Source organism: Sus scrofa, chromosome 4, assembly GCF_054392235.1.
Source record: "Sus scrofa isolate SSC_HxYL_T2T_F1_AM1 chromosome 4, Sscrofa_HxYL_maternal_Yorkshire_Landrace_v2.0, whole genome shotgun sequence".
In the NCBI taxonomy this organism is placed as follows: Eukaryota; Metazoa; Chordata; class Mammalia; order Artiodactyla; family Suidae; genus Sus; species Sus scrofa.
In genome coordinates this window covers 1,320,679-1,341,331 of record NC_139386.1, presented here as the reverse complement: position 1 = coordinate 1,341,331, position 20,653 = coordinate 1,320,679, and the positions used below count along the sequence as shown (strand labels likewise).

Here is a 20,653-nt window from a genome sequence, read left to right as displayed (position 1 = left end):
CAGCCCCGCTGGCACACACAGCACCTGATCCCCGCCCATGCACCAGGGCTCTGGGCCACCAGGCCTGCACTTCCCTTGCCCAGGACGGAATCTCAGCAAGCGGGGTCTCCTTAGAGACACCTGCACTTTCTGGGTGCTCAAGTCTGTTCCAAAGGACCCCCACATCCCCCCAGATCACAGTAAGCCTGTAAGAAGCTCATGAAAGCAACAGCACTGAGGTCCCAGCTGCAAGAAGCTCCAGCTGCAAAAAGTCCAGCTTCTGAGGCCTCACCTCCAGCCCGCCCACCCCACCCCACCTCCTGCCAGGCTCAGCGGGAGCCAACCCGGTCTGGTGCCGGTGAAGACGGCGCAGCCAGGCACACTTCAGCCTCTTGCACACGCCTGCACACGCACACATGCTTGCTGGGAACTCAGTCGCCACAGGCCAGTGCACAGCTGCCCGATAAGACTCCGGGGGGCGCTCCGTGTCCCCAGGGCCGGCCTTGTCCAGGGCTTCCCTCCTGAGACTCAGGCTCTGGATGTGGACCGCCCAGGACCACACTCAGGGCGTGTGGCTTCAGGTGCGCCGTGTGACACACACACCCCCCGCCCGGCCTTGCCAGCCTTGGGTCCTTCCTCTGTAAAATGGGGGTGCTGGTACAAACCACGGGAAGGCGTGTGAGGGCTGCACACGACCCACGGGGAGAGGCTCGCTGGGAACCCGCCCCAGGGCAGGCGGGCAGGGCTGCGGGAGTGTGGCGTGGGACCAGCGGCAAAGACAGAGGCCTGGGGGCGCCCACAAGACCGCTCTGAAGGCGCCGGTGAGCCTGGAGAACGGAGGAAGACAGGAGCCTTTGGGGGAGGAGCCAGTGGAAAAGGAGGCGGGGCGAGAGGCGGGGCCGCTGCTCCCCACGCGACAGGCCAGGGTGGGATTTTGTCCCATAAGCTCTGGAGCCGGGCAAAGGCCTGAGGCCGGCGGAGGGCAGAGTCCAGATCCAGCCCTGCCAGAACCGCCGCAGGCATTTCAGATTTCACACAGCCTTCCCGGTGGGGCTGGAGGCAGGGCTGACATGCCTGCCAGCCTCTGTCATTTTCCGTCGGTGGGACGCCAAGCGCCTCCCCTGGCAGGGGGTGGCAGTGGGGTGGCACTTGCTGGGGGTCCCTGCTGACCCCAGACAACCCACTCCTGGAGTAGGAATCTCTGCCAGTCTATTCAGAGACTTGGAAAGTGCCCATGAGGCCCAGGACAAGGCAGGCCACCCCCAACATCTGGGACCAGTGGTGTGGGGGGCAGGCTCTCAGGGCCCCCTGTGACCCCCCGGTATTCTTGCCCTGGCACAGCCCCTCTCCCAGAGCATGGCTCGACTTACTGACTCGCTTCCAGTGAAGAGAGTGGGGCAACAGGTGACGACGAGATGTCACTTCTGGGATTAGGTTACAAAGACAGTGGCGTCTGATGTGGCCTCTGTCTCCCGCTCTCTCTCAGACTGCTCATCCCGGAGGAAGCCAGGGCCGTGTTGGGAGGCGGGTCTGTGGAGAGGGATGGAGGCCTGCTGACAGCCACACAGGGGAGCTTGGAAGTGGCCCCCACACTCAGCTGAACCTCAGATGAGACCACAGTCCCGGCCAGCTGCTCGACGGCAATCACGTGAGAGGATGTGAGCCCAGGATCCTGGCACCTGGGTTCCTGACCCACAGACACTTTGAGAGCATAAATGCTGTTTTGTAAGCCCTTAAGTTTGGGGGTAATTTGTTTTTTTGCTGTTTTAGGGCCCCACCTGCAGCCTATGGAGGTTCCCAGGCTAGGGGTCGAATCTGAGCAATAGCCGCCAGCCTACACCACAGCCACAGCAAAGCAGGATCCGAGCCGCGTCTGCGACCTACACCACAGCTCACGGCAACTCCTTAACCCACTGAGCCAGGCCAGGGATCACACCTGCGTCCCCATGGATGCTATTCAGATTCGTTAACCACTGAGCCATGACCGGAATTCCTTGGGGTAATTTTTTATGCAGCAAAAGATAACACGGGGGGTTCCCGTTGTGGCACAGCGGAAGCAAATCCAACTAGTATCCGTGAGGATGCAAGTTTGATCCCTGGCTTCGCTCAGTGGGTTAAGGATCTAGAGTTGCTGTGGCTGTGGTGTAGGCCAGCGGCTATAGCTCTGATTCGACCCCTAGTCTGGGAGCCTCCATATGCCACAGGTGCAGCCCTAAAAAGAAAAAAAGAGAAAGAAAAGATAGTACAGGTGAGTAGGACCTGGGCTGGACATGATGGGGCAGATGCCAGGTGTCCAAAGAGTAATATGCCAGGAGTCTGGGCCAGCCCCTGGGGAGTGCAGCTCCCGGTCTGCTCCTCAGAGAGCAGAGACCCTGCTGTCCCCATGCTGGGCTTGGTTGCCAGGGAGACGGAGATTCTAACTGGTTTCCAAGCTACTCTGCCTTCCTCCCAATGCACGTGGGACAGCGTCACCCTATCAGGGTTTTGCAAACAGGAATGACAAGCAGTTGTGACTAGCAGAAGAAAGAGCAGAATGTGTTCATGTGTGGCCCTGGCTCTCTCAGGCTGGACACCCCCTGCACAGAGCTGGTGACAGCTGAATCTGCCCCCCCCCTCCTCCCAGCCTGACCTGGTCCAGGTGCCCAGATACTGGTGAAGGGCACCAGGCTCTCACCCCCCTGCTGAGACACTCTGACAGGTGCCCACAGCCGGGGCGACTGTGTGGCCGTGGCCCGAGTCTCCTGCTCTGCTCAGGGTTGAGTGATTGGAGGTCAGCTGTCCCCACCGCAGAGCCACCTCCCAGGTGGTCAGAACCGGGGACGGCGCCAGAGCCCGGAGCTCTGTGGCTGCTGGTGGCTGAGCATCTGGAGTCCCAAGGCCCACAGAAGCAGAGGACTGGCCTGGGGTCAGGCCCTGGCCAGAGGGGGGCAAGGGTCCTGAGCTGTGCTGCAGGGCTTCCTGCCCTGTATTTGGGGCCAGGAGCATCAGAATCCCACCAAGCTGTGTGAGGCCGGGGCCATGACCTGGACTGCGAGGGGGCAGCACTTCCCGAAACACAGCGCCGTCTCTCGGAGAGGGCGCCAGGCGGGACGGGATTGTCACTCACACAGCCAACACCTCCCGAAGGGCGGCCACGCTCAGAGGGAGAAAGTCCCTGATCCCAGCGCACCCCCCCACCCCTGGAGTGCAGGGCAGCCAACAAGCTGGGCACTGGGCTGGTCCACGTCCTACACCCCAGAACCTGTGCAGGTCGCCCTGTTTGGAAAATGGGTCTTTGCGGAGGGGGCTAAGTCAGGATGTCAAGATGAGGCCATCCTGGCTTTGGGGGAGCACGCCCCCCAATCCAATGTCCGGTGTCTTTATGATACAGAGGAGAAGGGCGGGCACAGGGAGGGGCCCCGTGACGGAGGCAGAGATGGCAGGACACTGTACCCCGAGTCAGGGTTGGCTGGAGCCCCCAGAAGCTGGAAGGGGCAGGACAGGCCTCCCCTGGAGCCTTTTGGTTATTTTAAGCCCCGAGTTAGTGAGTTGCTGCAGTTGCTGCAGGAAACTGGTGCAGGGTGTCACAGGCTGGGACAGAGGGAAGGTGTCTGGTGTGCGAGCAGCCCAACCCGAGACTCCCGGCTACGGGATGTGATACTTTTTTCTCACCATTAACGACATTTATTTTGAATCAGGTTTTGTCAGATTTGCAGCCACAAGTGTAGTAACCGCCACACCCTGCGCCGAGGGCAAGGCCCCCCCCAGGAATAAGAGACAGAGGCACCGAAGGAGCCTGGAAACAGTGGCTGCGTAAGGAAAAGAGCCTCACCGCTCTCACCCAAGGTAAGGTCTCCTCCCACCAGATTCCAGACGTTAGCTAAGCACCAGGCTCAAAAGCATCCTCGAAGGAAACCATCCATAAAGGCTGAATCTGTAAAATGGATCCGAGCACAGTCCCCTTGGACATCTGGCTCGCGGAGGCCCTGCCGCAGCCTCATGCTGTCTCCGTGGTCCTGGCATCCGAAGAGCCGCGTGCAGCGGCCACGCCCCGGCGGCCGCAGCAGCGCTGCCCGACAGCCCTGGTCACCTGCCAGAAATGCTGACACAGCCCCCTTCCGGCTCCCAGCCCCTCGGCCGTCCCTCTGAGAGGGTGCTCAGGAGTCAAATGATGAAAATAATGCGCTTTAGTCAGGAGTTTGTTTTTGTTTTGGCCACACCCACAGCATGCGGAGGTTCCTGGGCCAGGGACTGAACTCAAGCCACAGCAGCAACCTGAGCCACTGCAGTGACAAGGCCAGATCCTTAACCCACTGTGCCACAAGGGAACTCCTATTTAGTCATGACTCTGATGTCCTTTATTCAAGGGACAACTGCCCTGGACGCGGGGTACAGTGCCTTAGAAGCAGTGGAGGATTTAGGGGGAGACGGGCTGCAGGCCAGGCACTGGGGTGTCCTGGAGACCACAGCACGTCCTGCTTTCTGGGGCAGGTGAGCCAGCCAGGGCTGGGCCGGAGGGCGGTGAGGGCGTGTTGGGTTTCGTCGCAAGTGCAGGCCCCTCAGGTTTAGATGTGCCACTGGCTGCTTTGAAGAGGCCCCTGGATGAATTTCCTTCAAGGGACAGGCCCCCAGGCCGTTCACCAGAGACTTTCACCTTCGCCCAGGACCACTGCCTCCGATGTCCCCCCGAATCCCTGGCTCATGCGGCAGGGGTGGGTGGTAGAGAGGCTCCCCAGCCCCTCGTCCCATCTCCCCACCCCCCACCGCTCCCCAACCACCTGCCTGCAAGTGGAAGGACTTCCCTGGGCTTCAGATGGGAGCAGGAGGTGCTGGCACCAAGGTGGCACTGGGACTGTGGTCCAGAGCTGTGAGTGGGGCTGTGGGCACATCTGTGGGTGTCTTCATGGGATGGGAGTCTGCAGGGGGTGCCCTTGTCCCGGAAGTACCACCAGCAGGTGTGTTCGGGGCCAGAACACCTGGCCGTGGAGAAGGTGGGCACACACTCACTCTGACCTGAGGAGGGGGGGCCCCGTCCACTCCTGTGGGCCGCCAACCCTGGCCTGACCTAGCCATGTGGCTGCGTCTGCATGGGCAGGACTCCATCCCACCACCTTTCTGGGGAGGGGGCAGAGGGAGCGGTGCTTGCAAGCTGTGTGTGTGGGGGGGGTGCAGCCTCAGGGCGGGGGGGGGGGGCTTGGCAGTAACCCCGTCAGTAAGGCAGCAAGAGCTGACACTACCCACTCCCAGAGCTGTTGAGAACCAATAAAATGACATTTATTGTAATTAGTGAATTGAACGGTGCTATTATTCTTTGCTCCTGGGCGAGGAGGAGCTGGGCCTGTCTGGGGGGACAGGTGGCAGGTGGAGAGCCCCTGCTCCCCATCGGTTCTGGGGGCCCCTTGAGGCCTTTCCTGGGAGTCACTCCAGTGGCCCCAGATCGAAGTGCCTGCAGGAGGAGCCCGGTCTGCAGGGCAGCAGGTGAGGCGGCCGTGGACACAGGCCTGAGGAAGGAAGAGGTCCCGAGCCCTGAGACACTGGCTGGAAAGTGACTTTGGCTTCTGGTTGGGGAAGGGCTGGGGGCAGCTGATGACTGGAGGCTGGGCGGTTCCTGCAGAAGCTGAGGGTGGGCCGGGATGGCCAGGCGCCACGGGGAGGGGAGAGCTCCGGTTCCCAAGGGATAGGGGACAGGGAGGACACTGGATGGCTGAGGCTGCAGAGAACTGTCATTCCAGCCAGCCCTCTGGGGACTGTGCCAGGCGCTTTCCTGCACGCCAGCGGGCATTGGCTCTTGATGGCCAAGACCCCTCTGAGAACGCTGGAGCGCACGGAACCAGGGAACAGAGGAGGGGCTCAGGCCCAGCTGGTCTCACCCGGGAGCCAGCTCTAAATCTCCACTCCAGGTGGCCCCTGAGAACGTCTGGCCCCTGGGGACACTCAGGCTGGAGGAATCAAGGAAGCACCCCAGACAAACAGTGGGCGGGCTCACCTCCCCAGCTCTAGGCCTCCTGGCCGTGCCCCCACCTTTCCATGGCCTCCCGAAGGGGCTTCTCAGCACCCACCCTGCAGTCTGCAGCCCCCAGAGGGGGAGCAGGAGGGCTGCCCGGGCCTCTGACACAATGCAGACCCGGCCGGAGGGCAGCGGCCAGAACAGGAGGTCCCCACCCACCCTGGGCACTCACATGGGAGCTCCAGAGGGCAGGAGGCAAATGAAAGGGGGGGCATGGGGTGTGAGACGGTGGGGGGCGGGGGGCGGGTCTCCCAGAAGGCAACACCTGTTCAGGTGGAACGGCCTCGTGGACCTTGGCAGGAACAGCACTCAGGGGGAGGGAACAGCACAGACAAAGCCCTGCAGTGGGCAGGGGGGCTGCCAGCGCGCGAGGGCAGTGGCGGGGCGGAGGGGGGCTAGTAGGAGGAACAGGATTGCGTTTTTCTTTGAAAGACTCTTAATCAGGCCCCAGAACGTCAGGGAGGCTGACTCACGGCTGAAGGTTGGTGGTCTGTGACTGAAAAATACCTGGGGCCCAGCTCCTGCAGCTGTGGGGCCTGGTCCCGGGTCTGGGGGTCCAGACATGGGGCGGGGGGCTGGCTGGCCCGCCCCGCAGGGCTGAGGCTCCATGGCCAGGGCACACAGGTGGCCTGGACACCCCAAGGCTGGCCACAAGGACTCCCCCTCCCTCAGCCCTGGAGTCAGGGAGGGAAGTGGCCATCTCTGGCCCAGCGCCTGGCCCGGGGGCCGGGGTGAAGCCCATTGTTCGAGGCTGGAGCTGGGGGCCCAGGGTGTCCGGAAAGCCCTCAGCGACGCCCTTTGTCCCACTTCCCACAGCTCCCGAGGCCCAGCGAGGACACCCGGAGAGCAGACACGGCAGGATGAAGGCGCTGGTGGCTGTCCTGCTCTCCGTGCTGCTGTGTGGGCAGCCAGGTACTCGGGGCGAAGGGGGACCCTGCAGCGAGGGGACAGCACGATCCAGGCCCACGGGAACGCCAGGGACCCCCAGCGGGGGACACGGCATGGCTTGGGGAGGAAGAAGAAGGACGCCAGGGGGAGTGGATGGGGACTGACCTGGGTTCCCACCAGTCCCCAGACCTCCAGCCCTGGCCCGGCCGGCCCCTGGGGGCATGGGCGCCCCTCCCCACCCAGCTCCAGGCTCAGTGTCTCCAAGATGCAGGCTTTGGGGTTCCTTCTCCTCTCCCAGCCCCAGTTCCCTCTTCCATAAAATGGACAGGCTCTCCTGAGGGTTTAGGGGGCCCGGGGGTGGCGGGGGGGGGCTCTCAAAGGCCAGCGCACACCCCCGGGGGTTGGTGAGGGCAACACCAGGCCGCTGGTGGGTAACACAGCAGGGCCAGGCCGCAGAGGCCCGGCCGGTGACCCGGCCAGCTTGGGAGTTTTGGCCGGGGAAGCTAGAGGGGCCACCAGGAAGCGGGTGGTGGATCCAGGGTCGGGGCGCGGCACTGGCCCCGAGCGTGTCCTCGGGGCCTGGGTCGTGGAGGCTGACAGGTGTCCCTGCGTGGCCAGGGAGGGGGCGGGCGCAGGAGGACGAGAACAACGTGGACTTGGAGCCAGAAGATTACGACGACGACGACGAGGACAATGATGACAACGACGACGAGGAGGAAGACGAGGCCAGCATGGCTGCGGGCAGCAAAGGCAGCGGTACCTGTCCCCCCCCACCCCAGGGTGGGGGCCCTCGTCCCTCTTTTTTAACACAGGCCTGGGGACCGCGGAGCGCCAGGGTCTGCGAGGCTGACAGGGAGCCCCCAACAAGAGCAGCTGTGCGCTTCCTCCGTCTGGGCGGGGAGGGCGAGGCGCCCCCTGTGCTCAGCCCACCCCGGCCTCGCGGCTTGACCATCCAGAGTAGGGGCCCACAGAAGGAGCCACTGCTGGAAGGAGCAATGGCGTCGGGCAGACAGATTAAATAGGAGTTTGCCGAGCAGACAGGGGCACACAGAGGCCCAGGATGGAGAGATCCGCGAATCAAAGGCCTTGGGTGTGGAGTCCTATTCAGAAGGACGGGAGGGTCCTGGCGCTGGTGGGGCGGAGGGTGAGGGGAGGGAAAGGGGCCATCCCGGGGCTGGGGCGCTCGGGGTTTGGGGACATGAGCAGAGAAAGGGAGAGATGGACAGGAGCCAGGAGGAGGCCCCGGAGATGACAATGAGTGGGTGAGCGGGGGGCGCTCGGGGGACTGCGCCCCCTCCCCGCCTGAGCCCGCCCGGCCCCCAGTGCTGCTGCAGTGCTACGCCTGCCAGTCCCTGCACAGGGATGAGAGCTGCAAGAAGCTGCAGAACTGCATCCTTGCCCACACCTGCAAAACCATCATCTCCCACTGGAATACTGGTGAGCAGGCCACCCTGGGGCGGCCGGACTGGAGGAGCTCGGCACCCACGCCCGTGAGCGGCCTCAGCTGTGCCTCGTCCTGCCCGGTGTGACACACTTTCTCCACCACCCCCTCCCCCCAGAGTCAGGTCACCAGACCACGTACTCAGGGTGGTGTGCAGACATGTGTCAACCCATCTCCAAGACAGTAGATGGAGCCCTGACGACCATAAGCTGCTGCCACTCCAGCCTGTGCAACGCCCCACCCTGGCAGTACCCCGGGGAAAGCGGGGCAGGGGGCCCCCAGGGGAGCCCCACAACTGTGGCCGCCACCCTCTTGCTCAGCCTCCTCACCTCCTGTCTTCGGGCGGTGGGGTTCTGAGTGGGGTGGTCCCAGCCCCACCGCAGCCCGCTTGTACCCGGGCTGGCCAGCACTCTGTCCACTCTCTCCCCCTCCCAACCCTCCCCTCCCCGCCCCCAGTGCCAGCTCTGGAGAATAAACCTGGAGTGTCTGTAACAGGCCAGCCAGCACTGATTCCTCCAGCCACCTCCAACTTTCCTCCGATCCCTCATCTGGCATCCTGGCCTCTTCTCCCCACCTGTGCATGGCAGGATGGCCAGCATCTGGGCCTCGGTCCAGCCGCAGCCACTCACAGGGTGGGTCCACATAGCTCCCCCCGACCCTTGCAGAGAAAACACTCACCATAGGCCAGCAGAGCCCTCCCCAGTTTGCTCCCCAACTTCCCACCAACAGAAACCTCCATCGCTGGGCAGTCTTGTGGGTCTCCCAGCCCATTGGGGGAGGGGACTGGGAGGAAGCTTTCCCAGGCCTACAGGAAGAATCCCCTCCCCAGCCCCGCCCATAGGAAGAAGCCCCTCCCCCAGCCCAGGAGGTTGCAGCGGGTTGAGGATGGGGTTAGTGAGTGGCTGGAAGAGGAGAAGAAATGACAGGCAGGCAGGAGGTTGGCCGAGATAGGACTTGGCAGCGAGCCACTCAGCCTATTGGGGCAGGGGGCAGAGGGGCGGTGGAGGGCGCAGCCAGGCCACCTGCATCCGGGAGGAGCAAAACAACCTCTGGGTTCCTGAGGAGAAGAGGACAGGAATGGTGGGAGGGGCTGGGTCAGAGAACCTTGGCTTCCCCAGCGTCTGCTCTGGCTGGGCGGGTGCCATGGGCTGCCAGGCACTTGGCTTCCCTGACTGGTGCGGGGACAGAGCCCTGGGGTGGGAGGGAGCACACCTGGGCCTGAGCCTCGGTTTCCCCATCAGAGCAGCACAGACCAAGGCCTGGAGGACCCCTGATCCCCACCAGCTCAGCATCCCCGGGTTGGGAAGCCCAGAGCCCTGTCCTTCCTGTCAGGTGTCCCAGTAGGCAGAGCAGTCCCCCACTTCCCCTTTGCCCCTTTCCTCACTAATGAAAACCTCAAGGCCCAGTTGGGAGTGGGGGGGCAAATCTCTTGGGCAGAGATGGCCTATCTTTCTCTCCTCCTTTCTCCTTCATGTGGCTGGAATGGCTGGAATGATAGCCAGAGCTCAGCAGCCACCTTGCACCGTGAGGCAGCACACTGAGAATGGCAGGGCGGCACAGAGGAAGTGGCCCAGAACCATCACACCAGCCCAGCACTGCCTAGCTCAGGAGCCCTTTAGCTGGGAGGAAAATAAACCTCTGCCGTTTGGAGTTTCTCTGCCCCTTGCGTTTTCACACGCTCTCACACACGTGCACTTATTTACACGTACACCTTTCACACACATTCATGGACACACGCACTTGTACACACAGTCCCTACTAAAGCACAGCAGATTAGACCAGAGCTCGGGGGCCACCGGCCTGGGTTCAGCTCCACGGCCAGGCGAGCCCCTTCTGGGGGTCCCCGTCTGTCAAGTGAGAGAGTAGCAGACCCCTCCCGTGGGGCTGCTGTGCGAACTGACTGAGCCCCTCAGCGGCTGCCCACAGCCCACGCCTGTTGGAGAGCAAAGGCCAGCTGCCATGGTTGGTACAACCCTGACGGCCTGCCCGTGTGTGCCACCTGCCTGTATGCGTCCATGGGAGACGCCCACCAGAGTCCCTTACCTGACAAGAAGCCCCTTTGCCATTCCTGCCCGCCCCCTGCTGTAGAAACACTGGGCACCGTTACCCGCCCTCGTGGCATCTTCCTTCAACCCTCCCTGCCCCCGGCCTTCAACTCTCCAGGGCTCGGAGCACACAAACCACACCACGCACCCTTGGGGTTTCCTGGGCTTTGGCCGCAGGTGGGAGCCGGGGTCTGGCTCGGTCGAAGGCCACTGGCTGCAGGCCCTGCCCTGGCCTCCAGCTTCTGCTTTGGCGACAGCCTCTTCTCTGGGGTCCAGGGCCCCGGCTGGGCCCCCAAGTCCTGCCCTGGGGAGCAGAAAGCAAAGCCCTGCCCAGGGCTTAAACGCACCCTGCCTCAGGGCGCAGGCAGAGGCAGGAGGCACCATGAGCACAGTGGCAGGTCCAGCTGTGGGTGGGGGCCTGATGTGCCTGCTGGGCCCCCAAACACCGCCCCTCCCCACCCCAACAAGCTCATTGTCCTAACATCTAGCAGTTCACCTGGCAGACCTCCACTCAAGGTCACGCAGCTGGTGACGGCAGGTCCAGGACCCAGCCCCAGACTTCTTGCCAAGAGCAGCTGCCTTCCAAGGGGGCCAGGGGCCAGAGGGACAGTGGCGCCAGGGTGCCTGAGCCAGAGGTTGGAAGTGGCTGGATGGTGGCCAAGGCCAAGCCGGACCCCAGGCCAAGTCCAGTCTGAGATGCCAGTGGACGGTCAGGGTCCAGGACCGGTCACAGGGCCCAGGGCATGAGCCCAGCCCCGAGAGGGAGCGGCCAGAGGCCTCTGGAGGCTACGTGGCAGGCCCCTCCTTCCCAAGCAGCCTGGCAGCCCCTCTGCACCTCAGTACCCAGGAGGCTGGCGGGGGCACGTGGACGTGGATGTGCGTAACTCAGTCACCTGCCGTGCAGCAGAAATGTTCCCAACAGTGGCAACCAACCAAGCTGCCAGAGAGCTTTTGTTTAAAAGCCACGCCTGTGAATTACCTGATGGCTCCGGAGGTCAGAGGGCACGCCGGGCTGTGTTCCTTTTGGAGACTGGATGATCAAATTTCTGTGCCCACTCGACGGGGCTAAGAGATGCCCCCAGGGCTGGCAAAACGTTATTTCTGGGCGTGTCTGGGAGGGTATTTCCAGAAGAGCTTACCATTTGGACGGCTGGCCTGAGGAAGGAAGATTCCCGTCCCCAAGGTGAGTGGGCACCACGCTCCCTCCCAAGGCCCAGACGGGACACAAAGGCAGGAAGGACAAACCCCGCCCGACACCCATCGTCCCCTGCCCTCAGATATCAGAGATCCTGGTTCTCGGGCCTTCGGACTCGGGGAACACAGCACCGGCTTGGCTGTTCTCCAGCCGGCTGAGCGGGCTGTGAGCTCCGCACCGGGTCCTGTACTGACCCCCCACTCCCCGCCCCCGGCTCCGGGGGTGTGTGTGTGTGTGTGTGTGTCCTTGCCTTTCCACCTTCTAGGAGCCCACCTCATTCCTTAGCTCAACGCTCCTTCCTCCTTCTTCAAAGGGCATCTCCCCAACCTGTGTTTTCCTTGTCACCTCCTGTCTCAAATCTCCCTTCACCTCCTCCTATAAGGACCTTCGTGCTGACATTGATCCTGCTGGAAAATCAAGAACAATCTTCCTTCTCGAGATTGGCAGCGTCATCACTTCTGCCAAGTCCCTTTGGCCCTGCAAGGCCGCGCATTCTGCGGATCCAGGGATGAGGGCCTGCGTGTTTGGGGGCCATCGCTGAGTTTAGTGCCCACCCATCAGAATCCCCTGACACCTGACACATGCTGGGCTTGGACCCAGTCCCGGGGCCCAGCAGGAGAGGCAGCTCTGGATACAGGAGCCGCGGCCCGGACGTCAGGTGTGGTCACTGGCCCCTGCTAGGCTTCTAGCAACCCTCCTGCCATCCAGACAAGAGTCAGACTCCCTGGCCCTTGGCTGAGAGATTCAGGCTCCTGGAGAGTTGGCATGTTTAAGGCGAAATAGATGATCAGCCCAGGAGGGAGGAAGAGCAAGACAGGCCACGGGGGGGCCGTGTCTGGAGCACTCGGGTCACCCTCGGCCTTAGGCGGCCGGGTTGCCTGGGCGGTGCAGGCTCTGAGGGAGGCGCCCACTGCCCCAGTTCACACACAGCCCTTTCCTCCACCTGGTCCCCACCTGCCGACCCCCTACGTCTCGGAACCACGTGTGGCACCTGAACCCGACACGTGGGACAAATTCTAACCACACCTCCCTCCCCTCAGCTCTGACCAGCTGCGGACACAGGCGCAGAGTCACCTGGGCATCCAATGCCCCCGCGGGAGAGAAACGTACGTGCACAGAGCCCAGGCAGGGGCTGGGGGGTGGGCGGGGAGGGAGGCAGAGGACCACAGACTCTCCCGAGCCCACCAGGTGCTCCCCCAGGTGTCTGCCCCACCCAGGGGTTGCCTTGGAAACAGGCATCTGGAGGACGAGGTTCCTCCCCAGCAGGCTCGCTGCCTCTTACCACTGGGCTCGACGTGCCAGCTACACACCACCCGAGGGGCAGGGCAGAAGCCCCCCACCTCCTGAGCCCGCACTCCTGCCTCTGTTCCTCATCGTCTCCCCACAAGGCTCTGAGATGGGCTGCAAGGCACGGGGCACCCTGGCCAAAGCTCGCTCCCTCCCCCTCCCCGACAGAGGGCATCCCCCAACTCCCAGGAAGTAAGAGGGCCCAGCCCCCGCCGCAGGACCTCAGGCTTTCTTACTCCCGCGGGCCCGGGGCTCCAAGCCTGTCGGCAAGTACTCACTGTCTTTCCTCAAACTTCACGGTCGCCGCGTGGGGACCCCGACAATCCACCTGCCACCAGAAGCCCTGACATGGGCTTGTGCCCACCTCCATCCCACTGCAAAGTAACCAATACCACCGCCTGGGGTGGCTTAAGTGACAGAAACATACTGTCTCCCAGTCCTGGAGGCTGGACGTTCTAGGCCAAGGCATCAGCCAGGCTGGTTCCTCCCGAGGCCCCTCTCCCTGGCGAGGGGACAGCCACCTCCTCCCCGTGTCCTCGCGTGGTCGGCCCTCTGTGCGCGTCCGTGTCCTGATCTGCTCTTACAAGGACCCCAGTCGCCTTGGGTGCGGAACACCTTGTGGCCTCCTGGACCTTCACCACCTCCGTAAAGACTCCATCTCCAAACGCAGCCCCGTTCCGAGGTCCTGGGGTGAGGACTTGAGCTTGTGAATTTGGAGACACAATCCAGCCCATCACAAGGGGCTGAGACAGGGCTCCGCGGCGGCACAGAGGGTGGGCAGCAGCCCTGAGCTGAGTTTAGAGGAAGTGTTTGCCAGGATGGTGGGGATGGCAGCGAAGGCTTGGCCCAGGGGGACCTGCAGGCAGACAGAGGGCGGGCTGGAGCACGTGCTCAAAAAGAGAAGACTCCGCTCATGAGCGCCAGGCCGTGCCTGTGGCCCCCCTGAGCACGGCTGGTGGCCAGGCAGCGGCACCTGCGCCTGACATCATAAGCTGGGAGCCCCGCGTCAGCACTCAGACCTTCTTGGCCAAAGGAAACAGCCCCTGCACACCTGCCAGCCCCATCCCCCAGGCTGGCCCTGCCCTGCAGAGGGCATGGTTTCCACGGTGACTTGGCCTGAGTCCACCTCGCCTCTCAAGAGCCTGTGCCTGGAAATAATCCGACTAGGAACCACAAGGTGGCAGGTCCAATCCCCGGCCTCGCTCAGTGGGTTAAGGATCTGGCGTTGCCGTGACCTGTGGTGTAGGTCGCAGACACAGCTCAGATCTGATGTTGCTGTGACTGTGGTGTAGACCGGCAGCTGTAGCTCCAATTCGACCCCTAGGCTGGGAACCTCCATAGGCCGCAAAAAAAAAAAAAAAAAAAAGAGGCCGTGCCTGCAGCATCCCGATGCTCACCCCACAGAGGGCCCCCCAACAGCCTGTCTGGGGTGCCGTTCGGGATCCCCCGCCCCACCCTCACCGTCCGTGCTCCCTCTTCTGCCCCGCCCCGCCTGCTGTTGGGGCGCTGTGGCACATGTGGGTGTGGGAGCCTCCGTGACTTTCCATCATCAAAGCGGTGAAGGCGTTGGCCCAGGACGCGGGCTTCAGACAGACACAGCCCTTGCGAAGCGCCCTTAGCACAGGCAAGCTGTTAACGCTCCCCGCCGGTGACAGAGGTGCTCTGTGCGGTCCCCTCTTCTGGATGAGAGCTGGCTGCCCTCTCCAGGAGCCCAGCTCACCCATGGCCAGCAGCACGGGGCGGGGCGGGGGGGCATGGGCTGAGGACCAGCCTCTGCCCCTCTCCATGAGCAGGTGCTCAGCCCCCAGGGGCACGTCTCTAGAACACTAGAAGTTTCTGGAGCCTGGTGGCCCCGGGGTAAGGACTCTGCCCTGCGGTTGGGATGCTGTTGGGGCTTCTTGGTCTTTCCAGCGTGACGTGGAACCCAGAAGCAATAAAGGGGACTGAAAAGCACCAGGGCTGAGACGCCTGCGAGGCCTCCCAGCCGAGGGTGTTTGGCAAGCCCTCTGTGTCCCACTCTCTCTTCCACGAGACTGGAGAAACACTGAGCCTGTCTCCTAGGACCCTGTGCAGGCTGGCTGGGTGCTGGCCGCCGGGCACTGGTGCTCCACGATGCCGGGGTGCAGTTCCTCGGGGCCCCTGTACTTTAGGCTTTGGAGGCGCGCCTCTGTCTCCTCCCAGTACTGGGGGGGGCCCACTTGCCCTGCCCCCTTCCCCTCCCCCATGAGAAACCAGCCCCATGAGAAGGGGACAAAAGGGAACAAATGAGCCCTTTTCTCAGCTGCCACCCCCCCCGGGGGGGGCTCTCTCAGGCCCTGTGTCCCCTGGCACAGCCCTGGCAGCAAGCTCAGGAAGGACACTGTGTTCCCTTTTTCGGGGGGCCCATAAGAGCTGCCAACTGGACGAAGGGCTGCTGGGGTCCTGCCCAGTGTGCAGGGGCTCCCCGGCCACCGGACCCCACCCAGGCTCCATTCTGTTAGTGTTTTCCACGCAACTTCCTTTCTCCCAGCTCAGGAAGCAGGTGGCCATGGTCGCATTTCCTGTCCTTGTTCTTGACCGTGAGGACTGGGTGAGGATGAGGCAGTGGCCCCAAAGCAGGACATTCCTGAGAACAGAGATTCCAGGCCGTTGGCCTTGGACAGACGGCACTGAGAGGTGCCCTCTGGCGACCGCAGAGGTTTGCAGAAGAGCGGCCAGAGCTGAGCAAGGCCACCGGCTCCTTGGCACCCAGTCCCACCAGGAACTCTCCAGAAGGGAGGCAGTGTCAGCGGGAGACCCAGGCCTGCATACGTCAAGGGCTCCCGCCCGAAAGCTGGTGAGAGAGGCACCCCCTCGGGTTCAGACCAGGAAGGCGGTCAGTGTCAAGGGTGCTGAGCGGAGCGAAGCCCCCCTCACCCGGAGGACCAGGGTGGCTCGCGGCTCCCAGCCTTGGAGAACTGGTGCGTGGGGCACGGAATATACTGGAGTAGCATGGGGAAAGCCTCCACGCGTGGAGCCCTGTTCCTCAAACCCATCACCCTGCCAGAGACCCGGGGTACATGGTGGAGGTGGGGGCACGAGGAATCTCAGCACGGCAGACGTTGCATCCTGGAGAGGAGCCGTCCTGTGAAACCCCAGCCTCAGAACATTCTCTGGCAAGAAACTCTTGAACGCAATGGTTGCAGGAAATCCCTCAGCTCCAGACAGTGGATGACGCACCAGCTGCCATGAAAGAGAAGCTGCACAGACAAACACAGCCTCAACCCAGGGTGGACCTGAGAGTGAACCGACACCGAAGGCCTCTGGGATGTCAGCTGGGGGCCCACTCTCCCTCACCCGCCCCCTCCAGGCCCGGGTAACACCTAGGGATCTAACTCCTCGTAGGTGTGTAAGCGGAGGCACGTGGGGACATTTACGTCATTGACTCGCAAGTGTACTAACCACCCACCTTCTCGTCAGCCCTGAGCCTCCGAGGCAGGTGTTAGCCTGCGTGACACAGAGTTGAGGAACACGTCCACGGGTCAGGAATCAATGTTGCTCAGACTGAACCGCTGGCCTGACCCCTGTGAGTCTCTCCCTGGTGTGTACATGCACAGTGGCTCAGAATGACTAGAATTGCCTAGAGGTGCTTTAAAAAGTACCAAAGACAGGAGTTCCCATCGTGGCGCAGTGGTTAATGAACCGGACTAGGAACCATGAGGTTTCGGGTTCGATCCCTGGCCTTGCTCAGTGGGTTAAGGATCCGGCATTGCCATGAACTGTGGTGTAGGTCGCAGATGCGGCTCGGATCCTGCGTTGCTGTGGCTCTGGTGTAGGCTGGTGGCTACAGCTCCAATTGGACCCCTAGCCTGAGAACCTCCATATGCCATGGGAGTGGCCCAAGAAATGGCAAAAAGACAAAAAAAAAAAAAAATACCAAAGACAGGTGCCTACTCCCCCAGCTCACCATCAAATTAGCACCCCTGAGGAGTGCCTGCTGTGATGCTGCAGGTTAAGGATCTGGTGTTGCAACAGCTGCAGCTCGGATTCGATCCCTGCCCTGGGAACTTCCATATGCCTTGGGTTTGGCCAAAAAAAAAAAAAAAACTTAGTGCCCCTGGGAGGGCTTACGTGTTTCAGAAGAACAGCTGGGGTGACCACCGCTGCGCTGAGAGATCATGCCTTGCAATGCTGCTCAAACCTGACCGACCATCAGAATCACTGGACACGTCTAAGATTATAGGGGTGGGGGTATAACCCCCATGGTTCTGTTTCACTCGCTCTTGGAGGCACCTGAGGAAGTGTGGTGAGGCTGATGGAGAGCAGGTTTGGGAACCAGAACACGGAATGATAAAAGCCAGTAAGGAAGCAGCGGTCCTGCCAAGCGGGGCAAAGGGGTCCAGGGTTCAGCAGCACCTGCTTTGCCACGTAAGGATCACTTCAGAGGCCTCTCCCAGAGCTGGGACCAGCCTGGACATCCGCCTAGGTCCCCCGCTTGCCACTAGCAAGTGGACCTTACCAGTGGGGATGTGCTGAGGGCTTCATGCTCCCGTGTGGTGCAGCAGGCGTCTGGGTCCAGCTGTGTGATGGACTGCAGGTCCCTTAACTCTCTGAGCCTGAGTTGTTTTCTCTGGAGAGTGGGGTCAGCACCATCAGCCTAAGTTGTTTACTCTGGTCGGTGAGGCCAGATGAGATTATGCAAATGAAGACATTGCACAGCCAAGAATCTCCAACCGATGTGGAGCAGGAGCACTTGAGAGCTCCCCCCTCTGGCCTCCTGACTCCATTTTAGTGATATTTCTGGTTTGGGGTTTGGGTTTGTTTTGTGTTTGTTTGTTTGTTTTTGGCTGTGCCCATGGCATGTGGAAGTTCCTGGGCCAGGGATCGAACCCACACCACAGTAGTGACCCAAGTCACTGCAGTGACAATGCTGGACCCTTAACCTGCTGGCCCACAAGGGAATTCTGATGTTTCTGTTTATTAATTTTCACATTTCCCCCTTTTGATCAAGATCTTTCTCTGAAAGCATAGCAGATCAAGAGTCAGGCTTTTTCCAGAATTGTGCCTTTTGTCCCTCAACACCAGGAAGGACCTTTCCTAGGTGTCCTGTCCCATGATGGAGGGAAAGTGCCCAGGTTGGAAAATTCCTGAGGTCACATTTGAGTAAGAAGGAGGGTTAGAAGGAAGCTCTCTCAGTCATTTCCCATCTAAAATCTACAACTTAGGATACAGACTACAGCAAGGACATGCTCAAAATGCAAGAAATTAAACCAGGGTCTTGAGAGGACACAGTGCAGGAATAAACATGAATTGAACATTTTGATAATATTGACTCTTCCAGTCCAAGAGCATGGTACGTCTTTCCATCGCTTTGTGTCATCTTGGATTTCTTTCATCAGTGTCTTACTGTTTTCAGAGTACAGGTCTTTTGTCTCTTTAGGTAGGTTTACTCCTAGGTATTTGATTTTTTTGGATGTGATGGTAAATGGGATTGCTTCCCTAATTTCTCTGTCTCATCTTTCATTGTTAGTGTATAGAAATGCCATGTATTTCTGTGTATTAATTTTGTATCCTGCAACTTGGCCAAATTCATGGATGAGCTCTAACAGTTTTCTGGTAGCGTCTTTAGGATTCTCTAGGTATAGTATCATGTCATCTGCAAATAGTGATAGTTTTACTTCTTCCTTTTCAATTTGGATGCCTTTTATTTCTTTTACTTCTCTGACTGCTGTGGCTAGGACTTTCAAAACTATGTTGAAGAGTAGTGGCGAGAGTGGACATCCTTGTCTTGTTCCTGATCTCAGCGGGAATTCTTTCAGCTTTTCACCATTGAGAATGATGTTAGCTGTGGGTTTGTCACATATGGCCTTTATGATGTTGAGGTAGGTTCCCACTATGCCCACTTTCAGAAGGGTTTTGATCAGACATGGGTGTTGGATTTTGTCAAAGGCTTTTTCTGTGTCTATTGAGAAGATCACATGGTTTTTATTCTTCAGTTTGTTCATGTGTGTAGCACACTGATTGATCTGTGGATATTGAAGAACCCTTGCATCCCTGGGATAAATCCCACTTGATCATGATGTACAATCCTTTTAATGTAGTGTTGGATGCTAGTATTTTGTTGAGGATTTTTGCATCTATGTTCATCAGTGAAATTGGTCTGTAGTTTTCTTTCTTTGTGGTATCTTTGTCTGGTTGTGGTATGAGGGTAATGGTGGCCTCATAGAATGAGTTTGAGAGTATCCCTTCCTCTGCAATTTTTTGAAATAGTCTCAGAAGGATGGGTATTAGCTCTTCTCTAAAAATGTTCAATAGAATTTGCCTGTGAAGCCATCTGGTCCTGGACTTTTTTTGGTTGGAAGTTTTTTAATCACAGTTTCAATTTCAGTTCTTGTGATGGGTCCATTCATCTTTTCTAGTTCTTCTTGGTTTAGTCTTAGAAGATTGTACCTTTCTAAGAATTTGTCCATTTCTTCTAGGTTTTCTGTTTTATTGGCATATAGTTGCATATAGAAGTCTCTCATGATCCTTTGTATTTCCATCACAGCACTATTTTCAATAGCCAAGATATGGAAACCACCTAAATGTCCATCGACAGAGGAGTGGATCAAGAAGTTGTGGTACATATACACAATGGAATATTACTCAGCCATTAAAAGGAACAAAATAACAGCATTTTTAGCAACATGGATGGACCTAGAAATTATCATGCTAAGTGAAGTCAGTCAGACAGTGAGACACCAACATCAAATGCTTTCACTGACTTGCGGAATCCAAAAAAAGGACAGAATCAACTTCTTTGCAGAACAGATACTGACTCACAGACGTTGAAAAACTTATGGTTTCCAAAGGAGACAGTTTGGGGGTGTGGGGGTGTGGGATGGAAATCCTATAAAGTTGGATTGTGATGATCATTGTACAACCATAAATGTAATAAATTCATTGAGTAATAAAAAAAGAAAAAAAACATGAATTGAACAGTATTGTTATCTTAAAAGAAACTGGAATTAAATGTGTTAATAATACAGTCTGTAAGCTGCAAATTCAAATGTTGTGAGTTTGGATAAGACATTCAGAGTCAGCTTATAGTCTAGAAGAAAGAGAATTCTAAACCTGCTCACAGGTCTGCTCTGGACATCTTGGGAAAGCTGTCTCATCAGATGCTGTTGATTTCAGCTCAGAAATCTTTACCTTCAGACCATCAGTCCAGTGAGAACTTGGCATCAAATAGATTTTGGATAAAGAGCTATTTTTAATCTTTTCCATAGCCTCCTAAAGTCATGGGTTACTCCAAGAGCATACTATGGATGTAAATGTTTGTGGTTTTCCAAGAGAAAACTAACCCTCAAGCTCCTGGACTGGCAAGAAAGCAGTGAGCTCAGTGGGTCACCTCTTTGCTCCCTGGCCTGGAAGTTACTCGGGGGGGGGGGGGTCTTCTCTGGATCCCACTTATCTGACACCGAGTAATTTTAATCTAAAGCAATATAACAGCTCGTGATTTTGCCGACAAAATGGGCTTCTTGAAGGACAACAAAGAACCGCAATTCAGGACCTGAAATGTATGGGAAATCGCAGCTAAGTCTGGAGAACAAAGAAGAGGAACTTTTGTAGAGGAGAAGGGGAGTTAGGAGATTCTGTCATAAACATAGACGCCGTTGGAGGAAAAGGAGCTCCCGGTGTAGTGGCTTTGATTGGCTGAGCTATGATGGCCTCCTGACTCCACCTTTTTTTTTTTTTTTGTCTTTTTAGGGTCTCACCCATGGCATATGGAAGTTTCCAGGTTAGGGGTCCAGTCAGAGCTGTAGCCACTGGCCTACGCCACAGCCACAGCAACTTGGGATCCGAGCCGAGTCTTCCACCTACACCACAGGTCA

General features: G+C 59.1%; 1 protein-coding gene and 1 long non-coding RNA gene across 3 annotated transcripts; both read left to right on the top strand.

The window, feature by feature from the left end:
• Positions 1–6,796: 6,796 nt before the first annotated feature.
• GPIHBP1 (glycosylphosphatidylinositol anchored high density lipoprotein binding protein 1) lies at positions 6,797–8,786 on the top strand. Its single transcript, NM_001308826.1, is given in 4 exon segments — positions 6,797–6,877; positions 7,472–7,609; positions 8,177–8,290; positions 8,413–8,786. Coding segments are annotated over 4 exon segments (543 nt in total). The 5' UTR covers positions 6,797–6,825; the 3' UTR covers positions 8,652–8,786.
• A 525-nt stretch (positions 8,787–9,311) lies between these two features.
• On the top strand, positions 9,312–19,746 carry LOC146403632 (uncharacterized). 2 transcript variants are annotated; one of them, XR_014842876.1, is made up of 4 exons: positions 9,312–11,522; positions 11,917–12,192; positions 12,575–12,640; positions 12,990–14,187. It is a non-coding gene; the product is annotated as an uncharacterized LOC146403632 (long non-coding RNA). The 2 variants fall into 2 exon arrangements; XR_014842875.1 differs by lacking the exons at positions 9,312–11,522; positions 12,990–14,187 and adding an exon at positions 19,327–19,746 and having other exon boundaries at positions 11,663–12,192.
• Positions 19,747–20,653: the final 907 nt, after the last annotated feature.